The sequence below is a fragment of the Dreissena polymorpha genome, chromosome 10, assembly GCF_020536995.1.
Source record: "Dreissena polymorpha isolate Duluth1 chromosome 10, UMN_Dpol_1.0, whole genome shotgun sequence".
Classification (NCBI taxonomy): Eukaryota; Metazoa; Mollusca; class Bivalvia; order Myida; family Dreissenidae; genus Dreissena; species Dreissena polymorpha.
Genome location: NC_068364.1, coordinates 20,970,704 through 20,987,151, shown reverse-complemented (window position 1 = coordinate 20,987,151; position 16,448 = coordinate 20,970,704). Strand labels below are relative to the sequence as shown.

Here is a 16,448-nt window from a genome sequence, read left to right as displayed (position 1 = left end):
ATTTTTGTGGTTAAGTACAATAAGTGTTTGCCTTTGATTGAACAATTACATCCATTTGTTTGAGTTATCTGCCTTGTGCTATCTCTATTTTGTTGATGTATCTCCTTTTAGTTGAGTTATTTTCATTTCACGGAGTGATCTCCTTTTTGTTATGTTATCTCGTTTGGAAAAAATGAAAGAAATACCTTGGGTTGAATAGATAGTGAGTATTCCCCGTTTGGTCAAAGTAAATCATTTAATGGAAGAGTCATAGTGATTTATCTTTTGTTTGTCAAAGTGTCCTAAATAAACAATATCCCTTTTGAGAAAAGTGTCAGAGTAAGTAATTTACCGTCAGTGGCAGGGTTGTGTATAAGTTGTTGGAATAGTCTAGAGTTATCTTTCTTGTTTGAGAAATTGCTTTAATAAATTACAAAAGTATTATTTGCTCCCTGCACCTTTTAACAGAGCACAATATTTAATATCCTCAGTGTATTCCTGTATCATTCCTTGAAGTCCCTGTGGCATAGTGGATAAAGTGCCAGCCTGGTATCCGCTGAGCAACCGGGAGGTCATTGGTTTGATCCCCACTGTATGAGAGTTTCAAAGTTCTCCCCCAAACACACCAAGTACTGGTTCTACCCAGGAACTGAAATCAAGAGAATTTCAATAAGCCTTTGGCTTTCAATGCAATCGAGCTAAAATAAATAGGTTTAAACTAATATCCTCATTGCATCTCTGTATCTTATCTTAGCTCAAGTGACTCGGACTCTGAATCAGAGCCAGAACTGAAGCCCCCGCCAGAGCCAAAGCCAAAGAAGAAGAAGCGGAAGTCGAGGAAGCAGCGGGACCGAGAACAGCAAGACCGGAAAGGTGGATCGGGCGGGTCAGACAAGAAGGAGGAAAGAAAGTCCAGCGTAAGTTTCATATGTACCAAAAGCATTTTGAGATGAATTTCATCTCTTGTTTTCAACACTGGCTTGGTGAGTTTGACATTGGGGAGGTGTGACATAAAAGGATCAAGTCCATTTTACGTTTCAATGTGGCGTTCATGTTAAAAAAGCATTTTGAAATGAGGCACATTCTGGGAAAAGAGGTCTTAATACATGTACATAAAGTGTTGTTCTAGATAAGCCTGCACAGTCCGCACAGGCTGAGGGACATCCCTTTCCACTTTTATGGAATTTTGGATTATAAGGAAGTCTCATCTAAATGAAAATCTAGTTCAGGCAGAAATTGATGCCCCTGCGCAGGCTGTAGAGGGTAATCTGGGACGAAACTTTATGCACGTGCATAACAAAACCAGTTTTCCCGGTATACAGCTTTAATTAACTTCATCTGGCTTAGTGCGTTTGAAGTTTGAATGAAGTCTGAAAAAAAAGGTAATAAAGTCTAGGGTAAATTTAAATGTGGTGCCATATTAACAGAAAGCATTTTAAGATTAAGTTCATCTTGTTTTTAGCTTGGTTGTTTTCGGAGAAGACCCGAGGTATTGTCAGCCAGCTCGTCGTGTCGTGTCCGTCTTCGTGTCCGCCAACCGCGTCATGCTCAAACCTTAGCTAAAAAGCAATTGGCCAAATCAAATTTTTATTGTTTCATCATCAAACTTGTTCGCAATCTTCAATCTTTTAAAATCATTGTCTAATACGATAACCAGCCAGATTGCCTGAAACACTTCTGAATTATGGCCCTTTAACATTTGCTATATAAATGTTTTCTGCTCTCTAACTCAAGAAGTTTGAATCTTTTAATCATTAAACTCTTAACAATTCTACATGAACGTTTATTATGGGCGTATTTTGTGACAAGTTGATCTTCTTGTTTTGTCTTATTTTGGTCTTGTCAAGTTGTATTTGATTCCTAAAAATACTAAATTTGCATGTTTTATTCCTTCTGTTTTATTACAAATCTTTTTTATGTTCTAAAATATTCTTTACTGTAGTCAAATTGCTTCCAATGTACCACTTCTAAATGCCATTCGGTAAGTGATTTTGTGAAATGGGTGGAAACCAAGGATGTAGCTTTATTTGTTACCCAGATGGCTTGGTTATGAACTGCATGTGTGTGTTTCCTTTTGAAAAGATATCCCACAATTCCTTGTTCAATTGCTGTCGGATGGGAACCAATTATGTAGCTCGATTGTGTGTAACTGATTGCCTTGGATTAGAGCTTAACATCTCCTTGCCAAAAATTTCCATAACTTATTTGTTTCCTGGTACATGTGAACCAAAAGCTTTGTGTGTTACCGCGTGGCTGTGATAAAAGCCATGCATGCCCTTGTCAATGATCACCCAGTAATTACCGGTTTCCTGTTGATAAAGCTGGGAACCAATAGCTGTGTGTGTTACACAAATTGTTTGCATAAGAGCTAAGAACTTTTACACAGTAGTATGTGAAGTTGGAATAAGACATCAATCTTGGCATAAACAGTCTTCTTTAACAATTAAATGCATTATTATGCAGTTTTTAATGTTGAATTTATTTATTTTTTCAAATTCTTGCTAAAATAGACTGTTGTATATAATTGCATCATATTGACAGATTTAACTACAAAAGTAAATGTTTAATTGATTTGTTTTAATCCTCAAAAAAGTAACAGTTTCCATGAGTGCATAAACTTAGTTCAAATTTACAGTTAAAATGGTAAAAAATACAATTTTTATGCTCCCGGTAGGGTGGCATATAGCAGTTCAACTGTCCGTCAGTCAGTATGTCTGTCCGTCCGTCCGAAAAAAACTTCAACATTGGCCATAACTTTTTAAATATTGAAGATAGCACCTTGATAGTTGGCATGCATGTGTATCTCATGGAGCTGCACATTTTGAGTGGTAAAATTTCAAGGTGAACATCATCCTTCAAGGTCTAGGGTCGAAAAAACAATGTCAAGGGAAGTAATAAGCTTTAAATGGACAAAGTAATCTGACTGCCCACGTATATATTTTTGTTAAATAAAGCGGTGCAGTAGGCAGCATTGTGTTTCTGACAAACACATTGTGGTAAAAGGTCAAGGTCATCCTCTACGGTCTACGGTAGAAAATACAGATTTAAGGGAAGTAATAAGCTTTAAAAAGGGAGAAAATTATTTAATATTGAACATAGCCACTTTATATATTTGGCATGCATGTGTATCTCATGGAGCTGCACATTTTGAGTGGTGAATCTACAGTCACAGTAATGGCTTTTAATTATTTGCTACTAAAAATAGACATTTGTTACAGACAATTATTTTCAAGGGAAGTATTTTATATAATTATAAATCTCATATTATATATTTCCTTACCCATAATTGAAGTTCTTTTCACAGTTACTGTACAGATTTATTATTTTGATTATTTATAACCCAAATGATTGATTTGTCAAAGTTTTGTTTTAAATGATATAATTATAATTTCTTTGATGTTCATTATATACCTGTGGACTTATGTCCATAGATACATGATCAACTCTGGCTATCTGGCTTTGATCTCTTTTAAACCACAGGCCTTGGTTGTCAGTGATGTCTGACATGGTCATAATTGACTGTGAGACCCTCCCCATCCCCCCCCCCTCCTGGTTGGATTGGACAAAATTCAAGGGAAGGAATAACCTTTAAAGGGAGATGATTTCTATACCTGCCAAATGGTAAATAGAAATTTTATTTCAATGTGGCACAGTAGGGGGCATTGTGTTTCTGACAAACACATCTCTTGTCTGTTAATGATAAAGTCACAGAAATGTGCTTAGTATACTCAGAAGTGTAGACAGAATATTACAAAAATACATTCAGGACAGGACATAAACAGTTTTGTTTTGATCAAATCTCCATAATGATGTTTAAGCTGCATGTACTTGTTAGAGATACCCTATAATTCCTTGTTTCTTGTTGGATAAATGGGTCAACCAACAGCTTTGTTTGTTGTAACCAAAACCAGGCTAAGCTTATATTGCTACACATCAATTCTGAATTTGAGAAAATATCCCGAAATTCTTTGTTTTTTCTTGGACACATGTCCATCAATTACCTATATAATCATTGAAATGTAGTAATGAAAGATGCATAAACCAGGTATTAACCTTTATGTATCTTTCTCAACAGCCAATAAAACAACCTCATTTACTGATAAATGTCTGTGAATGTAACAAGGCTAAAAGTGATGGTGAGAAATATATGAGTCGTGTTCTGAGAAAACTGGGCATAATGCATGTGCTTAAAGTGTCGTCCCAGATTAGCGCGTGCTGCAGTCCACACAGGCTAATCAGGGACAACACTTTCTGCCTGAATTGGATTTTTGCTAAGAAGAGACTTCATTTAAACAAAAAAAATGTCATAAAAGCGGAAAGTGTCATCCCTGATTAGCCTGTGCAGACTGCACAGGCTAATCTAGGACGACACTTTAGGCACATGCATTAAGCCCATTTTTCTCAGAACATGACTCATATGATACAAAATAAATCTTTTTTATAACCAGATTTTCCCAAGAGTTGAAATTTGACCTGGTTAGCTTTGACCTTTACCATTTTCTTGCTTTACTTTATGCAGATCTTCTTTAACCCGATTAACTTTGAAATTATTTGACCTTTAGATTGATCTACTGCTCTCTATATCAGCCAAGTTGTTGTTGTTTTATCACCTTTGGAGGAAAAGTGGTGGAGCCCTGCAGATGGGAAATTTAACCCTTTGCATGCTGGGAAATTTGTTGTCTGCTTAAAATGTTGTCAGCTGAATTTTTAAAATAAGCATTTTTTTCGATTTTTTTTCAAAAATTACTATCAGAATAGCAAACTGATTGGATCCTGATGTTCTGTGGCATCTTATCTGGATCCAAACTGTTTGCAAAGAAGGCCTTCAAAATTCAGTTCCAGCACTGAAAGAGTTAATATGAAATTGGATAAATACTTTTGTTGATAAGAAGATTAAATGTTTAGATTCTACTTTGTTTTATGACATCATTTATATGCTTCATTACAAATGCCAAATTATATTATGCTCAAAATTTCTTTGATGCAATTAGCTGGTATTATACCGTTTACAAGAATGCCTATTACTTAGTCAATTTATGTTCCAAATTTTAATTATCTTTTTTGACAACATAAAGCTGCCAATGACATTTTAAAGTCATTATAAGGACAACATTTACACTTTTGGGGCAGGGAAATTGAGCCAAATGTTAACCCAAAGGTCATAAAGTAACTTCAAACAAGTAAGTCATTATAGCACTTTGAATGCTGGTAAAAAATCAGTTGACCTTTAGATGAGTTGGTAAGCAATGTCCTTGAGTCGTCCTCTGGTTGAAATTAGGTCGGTTTGCTGACCTCCTGGTGGCTGAGGATTTATTTTTGACCTTTTGGTGACCTTGCTTCAAAGTCAAAGGTCAAGTTTCAGGGCTTTTGTTCCTTATATAAAAGGGACCATTGTAAGTTTTCATTCTTCCAGATAATATTTTTTTTAACTTGAAATTTCCGCCTGAAACAAATCTTAACAGAGTAGTTATTATATTTCACTGCTATAAATGAAAATGAAATGAAAAATTCATAGAAAAGGGAAATAATTACACTGATGTACCCAAGAGGCAAATCTAAAACCCCAGGCATTTGACCTTGTGTTGAAACTTGTGTGCCATTTGACTACTTCGTGTCTGTCTTTCACTCACAGGCTCTTCCGAATATCTCAGGCAATCAGGGTTCAGACTCACGCAATGACAGCTCTAATGGGAAGTCACAGGTTGGTTCAAGTCTTTTTTGCACATTTTTGCACATCTCTGGTCCATTTATGGCTTCTGCGTTTTAACCGAATTTTGCCTAGTGGACTCTCCCATCCTTCTAAATTTGATCAATTAATTTCCAAAATTAGGGATGTCTAGTATATTTATTTCTATATTTAGAATATTTCTTACAAAAAATCCTTTAAACAAACAGTGCAGACCCTGATGAGACGCCACATCATGCGGCGTCTCATCTGGGTCTACGCCGTTTGCCAAGGCCTTTTTTCTAGACGCTAGGCTTAAATGGGTTAATTCTATGCACCAATGTTCTCAATATTCACATAATGGCTAATTGATTTTGTTTTTGTATATTAAAAAGCCTGTTGTAAACGTGTTTTTCAATTCCTGTCTGAGTGATCAAAACAATTTAAAGTAACAAAGATTAACATTGTTTAACAGAATCATAGTTTAAAGCTTTGATCACTTTGTCAATATCTAAACATTTTATAAGAAATGTCTTGACCTGCAAAATAACATTTTGTATTAGATTAGATGATTTGCAATGTATATTTGTTTGCTTTTGCATGAAATTTACACTGCATATCATCTAATACCACCCTATTTTGGAGCTATTTCAAATTAACTCTTTCAGTGCTGCAACGGAATTTTGAAGGCCTTGGCAAACAGTTTGGATCCAGATGAGACGCCACAGAACGTGGCGTCTCATCAGGATCCAAACTGTTTGCTATTCTGATAGTATTCTTTGAAAAAAATCAAAGAAAATGCTAATTTTAGAAATTCAGCAGACGAAATTTTAGCAGACGACAAATTTCCCAGCATGCAAAGGGTTAAAGATGTGCTTATGGGTTCACGTCTAGTTAGAAAGCTGTACAGTTTCATACTTTTTCCAGGGTAACAGTAAAAAGGACAGAGATCAAAAAGAGAAAAAAGAAAAGAATTTCGTCAGCAAGTATGATGGTCGTAAAAATGGTGGAATACCTTGTTTTGCTGAGGAAAGAAGTGTGGAAAGAGCTGCAAGGGTAAGTTTAATAGCCCATTGTGATTTATTACTGAATATGGTTTCATATTTTTATAATAACAACAAAGCATCTTACATATATTTGGGCTCTTTCATTTCGTGTATCATAGTTTTACATTAATTACCATGGTTTCTGAAACACACATATTTTTATTCGATGCAATTTTGTTTTCATTTTCTTGAACTCTTAAAGAGACATTCAAATTACACAATTTTAGCGCACAAACTCTGAACATTAACATCATTGTTTGATTTATTTCCTGTAGATACCGTAAAATTGTGGTAAACAGTAAATGTGCTTTATCTATGGAAATCAAAGGATGTTTTTGAGTTATGTTAAAATGTAAATGTTTGTGTTAAACTCAACTTTCTCTTGTTAAAAATTATATAATTTAAAAGAACTAAAATGGTTTAACAACAAGTGAAATTTGTTTATATGCACACTTTAAAAGGGCGTTTGGGATGTTTGAACCTTAGTATTTAACCTTTTGCATGCTGGGAAATTTGTCGTCTGCTAAAATGTCGTCTGCTGAATTTCTAAAATTAGCATTTTCTTCGATTTTTTTCAAAGAATACTATCAGAATAGCAAACAGTTTGGATCCTGATGAGACGCCATATTCTGTGGCGTCTCATCAGCATCCAAACTGTTTTCAAAGGCCATCAAAATTCGGTTCCAGCACTGAAAGAGTTAATGAGTCAAATGTCAGGTCTTAATATTCCAACATTGTCTTTGGTCAGAGCAGACTGCCGTATTTTTCTTTTCAACAATTAATTTTTGTTACAATTACAAATGTTTAGACAATTCATCACTATTGAGAAGTGGCTAGTGTAAATATTCTGTTGGCCTTTGGAAATTTATAAACCATATCTGATAGCATGTGATGAGTAAAAGAATGTTAATGATCTATCAGTGATTTCTATCAACAACAGACATTCTGGTAATGTTTCATTGATGTCCAAATGCTTCAGCATTCATAGTAGTTGTGTTCAATTTTCCATTAAAACTGTGTAAAGTATTATGCTTAACTTTTTAAAACAGTAAGTCAAACAAAAAAATACTCTAAAAGTAAATGTCGCCTCAAAAGGGTGCTGATGATTGAAATAGAAACAGAAATCTGATTATTCTATGCCACATATTAACTCTCGTCTTTCTTGTCTCATTTAAGCAGAGAATGGCTGAGATAAAAAAGCGGGGTGAGGAGGAAAAACAGCGGGAAATGGCTTTCTTTGTAAGCAATACAAATCCTTTACCATGTTTATTTTTGAATGAGTAAAATTCTTCTATAACGAATAGTATAGAAGTGCCCGGGTTTATCTATAAACATATTTGTAAAAGGCACAGATTTTATAATATTTTATACTGCCATCAATTAATGACAAGATTAAAGTTCTTTCATTGACTTAAATTGAGAACATTTTTTTAATTTTGGTATTATATTAACTTGGGGTTCTTTAATTTATAAATTTATTGTTTTTTTTTAATTTTAAATTTCTTATTTCTGATGATTAAATGTGAATAAAAAGATTGATCTTTTAATCTTTTCACTGCCTTGAATAATTAACTATAATTTTAACCATTCATAGAGATACATATTTCATGGCGCCTTTGAAAAGATAAGTTTTGATTCTTTGCAATAATTTGGAATGTGTAAAATGTAAACTAAGCCTTTATACAGGTTTAAACCAATCAGGAGTGAAAGGGTTAAACTATATATTTTGTTCGAAAATGATTTTATTTCATTTATATTTTTGTTTGTATGTTTTTATATTGTCATTATATAAAAGAGTTGCTTGTTCACAGTCAATTGTCAAGTTATTTAAATAGTTATACATTTCAGTTGAACAACATGTTTACTTTTTTTATATATATATTTATAAATTTATTTTCAAAACATTTTTTTTTTTAAATCATTGAACTAAAAACACAATTCTTTACAAAGAGTGTGGTTGATTTCCAATTTATTTTACTGCACCTAGTCCTTTAAATTTGTGAACAAGCAACTGCGGCGTGGGTTTAGCATGAATATTTTTATATGCATTTTTAGCTCGACTATTATATATGAAATATATATAGTGGAGCTATCCTACTCACCCCGGCGTCTGCGTTAGCGTGCAAATGTTAAAGTTTTCGTACTACCCCAAATATTTTCTTTGTCCCTTGACATATTGCTTTCATATTTTGCATACTTGTTTACCAACATGACCCCAATAAACAAGAGCAGACAACTCTATCAAGCATTTTGTCATAATTATTGCCCCTTTTCCACTTAGAATATGCAGCAAATGTTAAAGTTTTTGTACTTCCCCATTTATTTTCATTGTCCCTTGACATATTGCTTTTATGTTTTGCATACTTGTTTACCAACACCACCCCAACCTATAAACAAGATCAGACATTTCTATCAAGCATTTTGTCATAATTATTGCCCCTTTCATACTTAGAATATGCATATTATTGGTAAATCTATGTTGAAGTTTGCGTACTACCCCAAATATTTCCTTTATCCTTTGACATATTGCTTTTATATTTTGCATACTTGTTTACCAACATGATCCCAACCTATAAACAAGAGCAGACCATTGTATCAAGCATTTTGTTATGGCCCCTTTTACACTTCGATAATTGAACATTTTGCTTAAATTGCCATAACTTCTTTATTTATGATCACATTTTATTATTACTTTGACAAAACAACACTTACCTGAATTCCACAATGGATTCCACCCAAACAATACCCCACGACCCTACCAGAATCCCTCCCCCCCCCCCCGCAACCTCACCCCCCCCATTATTTTTTTTAACATCATCTAATAAATTACCACACCCCACATTATACCCCCCTCTCACCCCACCCCCCCTACCCCCCCTCATTTTTTTAAACATCCTTTAATAAATTACCACACCCCACATTATACCCCCTCTCACCCCCACCCCCCTCCCCCCATCCCCCCCACCCCCCCACCCCCAAATATATTTTTTTTAAACATCATCTAATAAATTACCAAACCCTATTATACCCCCCTCTCACCCCCCATCCCCCTATCCCCCCCACCCCCCCATTTTTTTTTAACATCATCTTATAAATTACCACACCCCACATTATACCCCCCTCGCACCCCCCCTTACCCCCCCCCCCCCAAAAAAAAAATAAATAATAATAATAATTTTTTTTTCCTTTTTTTATTTTTAATAGATCGTCTTATAAATTATTGAATATGAACAATTTCCCCATGATGGCTTGCGTTATATTGTCAAGCACTCGAATAGTCGAGCGCGCTGTCCTCTTGACAGCTCTTGTTGTTATATGCACATCCCCTAGAAGTGTTACATACAGGGCGTATAGAAATATGTTTGACTCAGGCAAGATATTTCTTACCTTTATTATTTTAGCGTTTTACCTGAACCAAATATATTTAATTACGCTCTGCTATGATTTTGTATAATCTTTGGGTTTGGCTAGAGAAAACAAAGGCAGGAAAGTAAATATTGCTGCAAAGCCTATGTTCCAGCCTTTGATTTCATTTTTAAATATATATCCATTATATATATATGCATGCAGATCAAATTGAAATTCCTATTTATTCATGGAAATAAATATAAATGGATTTTTTTACTTCTAACTTAAAAACCTATTTTAAGAAGTGGAAAATAAATCTCATAACAGACATAAAGATTCTCATAAAGACACCTGTCAAAATAACGTTTTCTAAAATGTCACTTGCAAATGAAATTTTTTCTGCTTTAAAACTTTTAGAATAATTTTTTCCAGAAGAGTATAACTTTTTACAATTACAAATTTAAAAGTAATAACAAATATTATCATGACACAGTTTAAATGAAAAGTTACAGTCAATGATTTTTCATAGAAATCTAAGTTAAACAATTTATTTGTTTTAGACATGTTTAACAAACTGGCATAATTTGATGTTATTATATTAAATTACAATTCTCCCCAGATGAAGGAATTTTTAGATTCTGCCAAAACGGACATGACCATTGTACTTCCAAACACATGTCGCCATATTTCTATGCCTCCAGTGGAGGTCAAGGTATTAGACTATACCCAAGTGTTGTTATATAGGTTACATTCTACTATGCTGTTGTGCTTTTACTCCCAGAATATCTTGATTTCTTATTCAAAGGTTTGTTTTATTATGAATTACAGAATTATGGCCAAATTATGTTACAATTTTCGAACAAAGAACAAATTGAAATCTTTCTTGCTGTTTTTTTCTAGACCACATTGTTTTGGATGTAAATTGTAATTACCATTCTGTTTAACTGTTTTGGTAACATTTTCTTAATTGTAACATGAACCTTTGAAATGATATAATAATGATTAATAGTATTACAGTTTTTTTACAGCATGCAATTGTGCTAATACGTTCTATATAAATACAAACTCACAAAATGGAATTAATGCCCAAATGTCCAGTCGTATGTTTGTATTATCATAGACCTCACAAAGCTGTTTTGAATTTGATCGCTTTCCTGGAAGAAAATTGGGCATCATTAGTTCACACGAAACTATTCCGGTAATCACACAATGTATGATTATAATACTGCACCAGGATTTTGCAAAGACTGTTCTTATAATATTTACTGCACTAGGATAAGCCCAATAATCAGTCTGTGATTATAAATCTGCACCCTGATTGGTAGAACGGCTAGACTTGTGTAATAATATTGCACTATGATTGGTTAAATCACCACTTGACTCTTCAAATACTTCTATTATTAAACTGCACTTTTTTCCCTAATAATCTGACTGCTTGAAACTTCACTATGATTGGTCTCTTTAATAATAACCAGGCTGTTATTATACTGAATTTTGATGGTCAAATTAATACTAGGATGCTATCATACTGCACTATGATGGTCAAATAACCAGACTGTTATTATACTGCATTATGCTTGGTCAAATGACCAGACTGTTATTTTACCACACAATGATTGACCAAATGACCAGACTGTTATTTTACTACATTATGATTGACCAAATGACCAGACTGTTATACTGCACAATGATTGACCAAATGACCAGACTGTAATTATACTGCTCAATGATTGACCAAATGACCAGACTGTTATTATACTGCACAATGATTGACCAAATGACCAGACTGTTATTTTACCACACAATGATTGACCAAATGACCAGACTGTTATTATACTGCACAATGATTGACCAAATGACCAGACTGTTATTTTACCACACAAGGATTGACCAAATGACCAGACTGTTATTTTACAACAGTATGATTGACCAAATGACCAGACTGTTATTTTTACTACATTATGATTGACCAAATGACCAGACTGTTATTATACTGCACAATGATTGACCAAATGACCAGACTGTTATTATACTGCACAATGATTGACCAAATAACCAGACTGTTATTATACTGCACCATGATTGACCAAATGACCAGACTGTTATTATACTGCACAATGATTGACCAATTGACCAGACTGTTATTTTACCACACAATGATTGACCAAATGACCAGACTGTTATTTTACTACATTATGATTGACCAAATGACCAGACTGTTATACTGCACAATGATTGACCAAATGACCAGACTGTTATTATACTGCTCAATGATTGACCAAATGACCAGACTGTTATTATACTGCACAATGATTGACCAAATGACCAGACTGTTATTTTACCACACAATGATTGACCAAATGACCAGACTGTTATTTTACAACAGTATGATTGACCAAATGACCAGACTGTTATTTTACTACATTATGATTGACCAAATGACCAGACTGTTATTATACTGCACAATGATTGACCAAATGACCAGACTGTTATTATACTGCACAATGATTGACCAAATAACCAGACTGTTATTATACTGCACAATGATTGACCAAATGACCAGACTGTTATTATACTGCACAATGATTGACCAAATGACCAGACTGTTATTTTACCACACAATGATTGACCAAATGACCAGACTGTTATTTTACTACATTATGATTGACCAAATGACCAGACTGTTATTATACTGTGCAATGATTGACCAAATGACCAGACTGTTATTAGACTACAGTATGATTGACCAAATAACCAGACTGTTATTATACTGCACAATGATTGACCAAATAACCAGAATGTTATAATACTACATTATGATTGGTCAAATAACCAGACTGTTCTTATAATAGTTTGCTCTCATAGTTTAAATACCCAGAATATTGTAAAAAAAATGGTGAAATAAGAAATTCTAAAATTGACATATATTTTTCACTAGGACTGGTGAGATATTTTGAACAAAATAGGATTGATTTCATGTATTTATTTTATTTTAATATTTTTTTATGCTCCCCCAAAATTAATTTTTAGCTCAACTATTATATATGAAATATATATTGTGGAGCTATCCTACTCACCCCGGCGTCGGCGTGAGCGTCTGCGTTAGCGTTAGCGTCTGCGTTAGCGTGCAAATGTTTAAGTTTTCGTACTACCCCAAATATTTTTTTTGTCCCTTGACATATTGCTTACATATTTTGCATACTTGTTAACCAAAATGACCCCAACCTATAAACAATAGCAGACAACTCTATCAAGCATTTTGTCATAATTATGGCCCCTTTTCCACTTAGAATATGCAGCAAATGTTAAAGTTTGCGTACTGCCCCAACTATTTTCAATGTCCCTTGACATATTGCTTTCATATTTTGCATACTTGTTTACCAACATGACCCCAACCTATAAACAAGAGCAGACAACTCTATCAAGCATTTTGTCATAATTATGGCCCCTTTTCCACTTAGAATATGCAGCAAATGTTAACGTTTGCGTACTACCCAAACTATTTTCAATGTCCCTTGACATATTGCTTTCATATTTTGCATACTTGTTAATCATCATGACTCCAACATATTAACAAGAGCAGACCACTGTATCAAGCATTTTGACATAATTATGGCCCCTTTTACACTAAGCTAATTGAACATTTTGCTTAAATTGCCATAACTTCTTTATTTATGATCACATTTTATTATTACTTTGACAAAACAACACTTACCTGTATACCACAATGGATTCACCCAAACAATGCCCCACGCCCCTACCCAGATTCCCACCCCCCACCTCCCCCTATCCCCCCTCCCAATTTTTTTTTTTTTAAACTAATAAATTACCACACCCCACATTATACCCCCCTCAAACCCCCCCCCCCCCCTACGCCCCCCCCCCCTACCCCCAAAAATTGTTTTTTTTTTCCTTTTTTTATTTTAAACATCGTCTAATAAATTACCCCACCCCACATTATACCCCCTCTCAACCCCCCCCCCCCAAACAAACAATTTTTTTTCCCCTTTTTTTATTGTTTTAAGATCGTCTAATAAATTATTGAATATGAACAATTACCCCATGATGGCTTACATTATACTGTCAAGCACTCGAATAGTCGAGAGCGCTGTCGTCTGACAGCTCTTGTTTTTATAACTAATGACCGGAATTCAATGAAACTTTATGGGAAGCTTCACTACCAAGAGAAGATGTGCATATTATCAGCGGGTTCTGGTCGGTTGATTTTTCACAGAGTTATGGCCCTTTGAAATTTTCTAACAAAAAATTCTTGTCCCCCTAACTACTGTGCCCTCAAGACTCTTCCATTTATCTGAATATATAGTGCAATATTGTGACAAAAAAAACTTTGGGGAGCATCACCCGTCTCCGACGGTTTCTTGTTTTATTTATGCTGCTAGAAATTGACAAGTACTTGACCAAATTAAGTTGACTGTTACCAAGACAATTGCTCTGCCCACTGGAAATTGCAATTGATATGATAACGCTTTTGCTGTGAAACATGGACCAATATTTAGATCTTGCTACTGGTAAATTTTACAGCAGGCAATTATTGACTGTTCCTTCCCCACTTGAAATCGCCGTTGTTGTGATAAACCTAGACGCTTTTACTGTTGTTTTCGCAGTCTTACTGTGACTTGGAGGACTTTTTAGAGCTTCCAACAACTACTCATAGATTACGCAGTTATGAAAAGGTATATTGATATCATAGCCAAAACATGTGACCATGAAATGTGTAATAATATATGTAAAGAAATTTAAAGAAAATTAGAGGAAAAAGTGTACTTTTCTTCCATAAAGAATATGTTATGCGCTGGGCATTGTTATATTTGAAAGTCATTAATGTTGATAGGGCTAAGTCAAATAACTTTTTTATTCTGGCATAATGTTCAATTATTTGATAACAATATATTATTTAAAAATAGATAAAAAAAGTGCTTTTATAAATTAGCTACAATAATAGTCATTTGTATTAACAATATGGTCTCCTTAAAATTGTATGCTAAAATCTTGGAGTGGACTCGAAAAAAAAAAATTCTTAAAATGGTCACATGTTGATGTCCAAAGTTTGGTTTCAGTCTGTGTCAGTCTTGTATTCAGTTCACATATCTTGTTCTTAGGTAGAAATTAAACAAACTCACATTTTTGTGCTTGAAATCTTACTGGTTGTTTTATTTTTTGTTCAAAACTTTGTGTTTGACCGTATATGTATGTAATTAATTATACTCCCCTCCAAATTAAGAAATACAGGTCAAAGGTCCTGTTGTCAAAGGCCATATCAATCTCTTTTTTTTTAAACTTCCTACATATTCCAAAACGTGGCGTCCTAGGTATTCTTTGTAACTACTGTGACAAGCTCTAGTTTTATCTAGCTTTCATATATTTGTAATGTTTTGTTACTGTTACCAATGAATAAGGATAGAACATGATTCTGTATGTAATCAAACTGACACAGCATTTAGAACACATCAATATTGTAAACAAATACAACTGCGGTATCTATGAGTAAATTTCAATATCTAATAACACCAAGTCTGTTACTAACACTGCCGTTACATGTGTTTATCCAATAACCATCATTAATATAAGAAATGAAGTAGTTTTTCCAAGAAATGTTCACTTTAGTGTAAATTAATTTAGAATGAGTCTTAGTTGAATATGAAATAATATCAATTGACATACGAGGGCTAATAAAGACATTTTTAAAATCCATTTCTTGGTGAGAACCAAGACTTTAAAGAACCATTACTTGAAGAAATACTCAATTGACAGGACTAGAGCGCGTTAGTTTAAAAAAACTGGCGGCTATGATATGACTTTAAAAACTGTTGAAAACAGCTAGATTTCCAACCAAAAGCTCAGTAAACAAACAAATTTTGAATAAAAAACATTCAAAAGATTTATCCTAAAACAAATCTAAAAAGTTTTATTTTGTTCAGGAAACTAATAACATTTAACAAAAATATATTGTTGTGTCATTTTATTTAACAATTGACAAGTACATGTGCTCACTCAATGAATACTAACATTAACTAATACAAAATATTTATTATGTTAACTGGAAATGAATATGTCATATATTTTAGCTGAAATTGAAAATTGTACTTATGAATGAAAAGCTACTAAATTGTATAATTTAAAATACACTGCAACTTCATTGTATGGCAATGTCCAGTATACCCCGAGTCGGCTGTGGACCCCATTTTTTCATCCACTTAAATTTTCTGTGTTATCCAACATTCATAAAGCCAGTTTGGTTCATACATTATCACGCTTGTGTACTGCGACAAACAATAATCCAACTTGCCCAACATCAAACGTCATTTCGCGTGTCACCTTTGACAACAATCTTTATTAAATTTGCTTTGAACTGACATGATGCCAGCTGTCCATCACTTCTTCTCTGTAAT

At 33.9% G+C, this 16,448-nt stretch overlaps 1 protein-coding gene across 11 annotated transcripts in view; it reads left to right on the top strand.

The window, feature by feature from the left end:
• LOC127847242 (uncharacterized) overlaps positions 1-16,448 on the top strand; it is a 167,432-nt gene that overhangs the window by 119,347 nt on the left and 31,637 nt on the right. For 5 of the 11 annotated variants that reach the window (XM_052379016.1, XM_052379015.1, XM_052379014.1 and 2 more), the window contains exons 18-23: positions 734-896; positions 1,922-1,960; positions 5,612-5,680; positions 6,572-6,700; positions 7,867-7,929; positions 10,658-10,750. In XM_052379016.1, coding sequence (XP_052234976.1) covers positions 734-896; positions 1,922-1,960; positions 5,612-5,680; positions 6,572-6,700; positions 7,867-7,929; positions 10,658-10,750 — 556 coding nt within the window. The remainder of the gene's footprint in view (positions 1-733; positions 897-1,921; positions 1,961-5,611; positions 5,681-6,571; positions 6,701-7,866; positions 7,930-10,657; positions 10,751-16,448) is intronic. The other 6 variants (XM_052379020.1, XM_052379017.1, XM_052379012.1 and 3 more) reach the window with 3 other exon arrangements.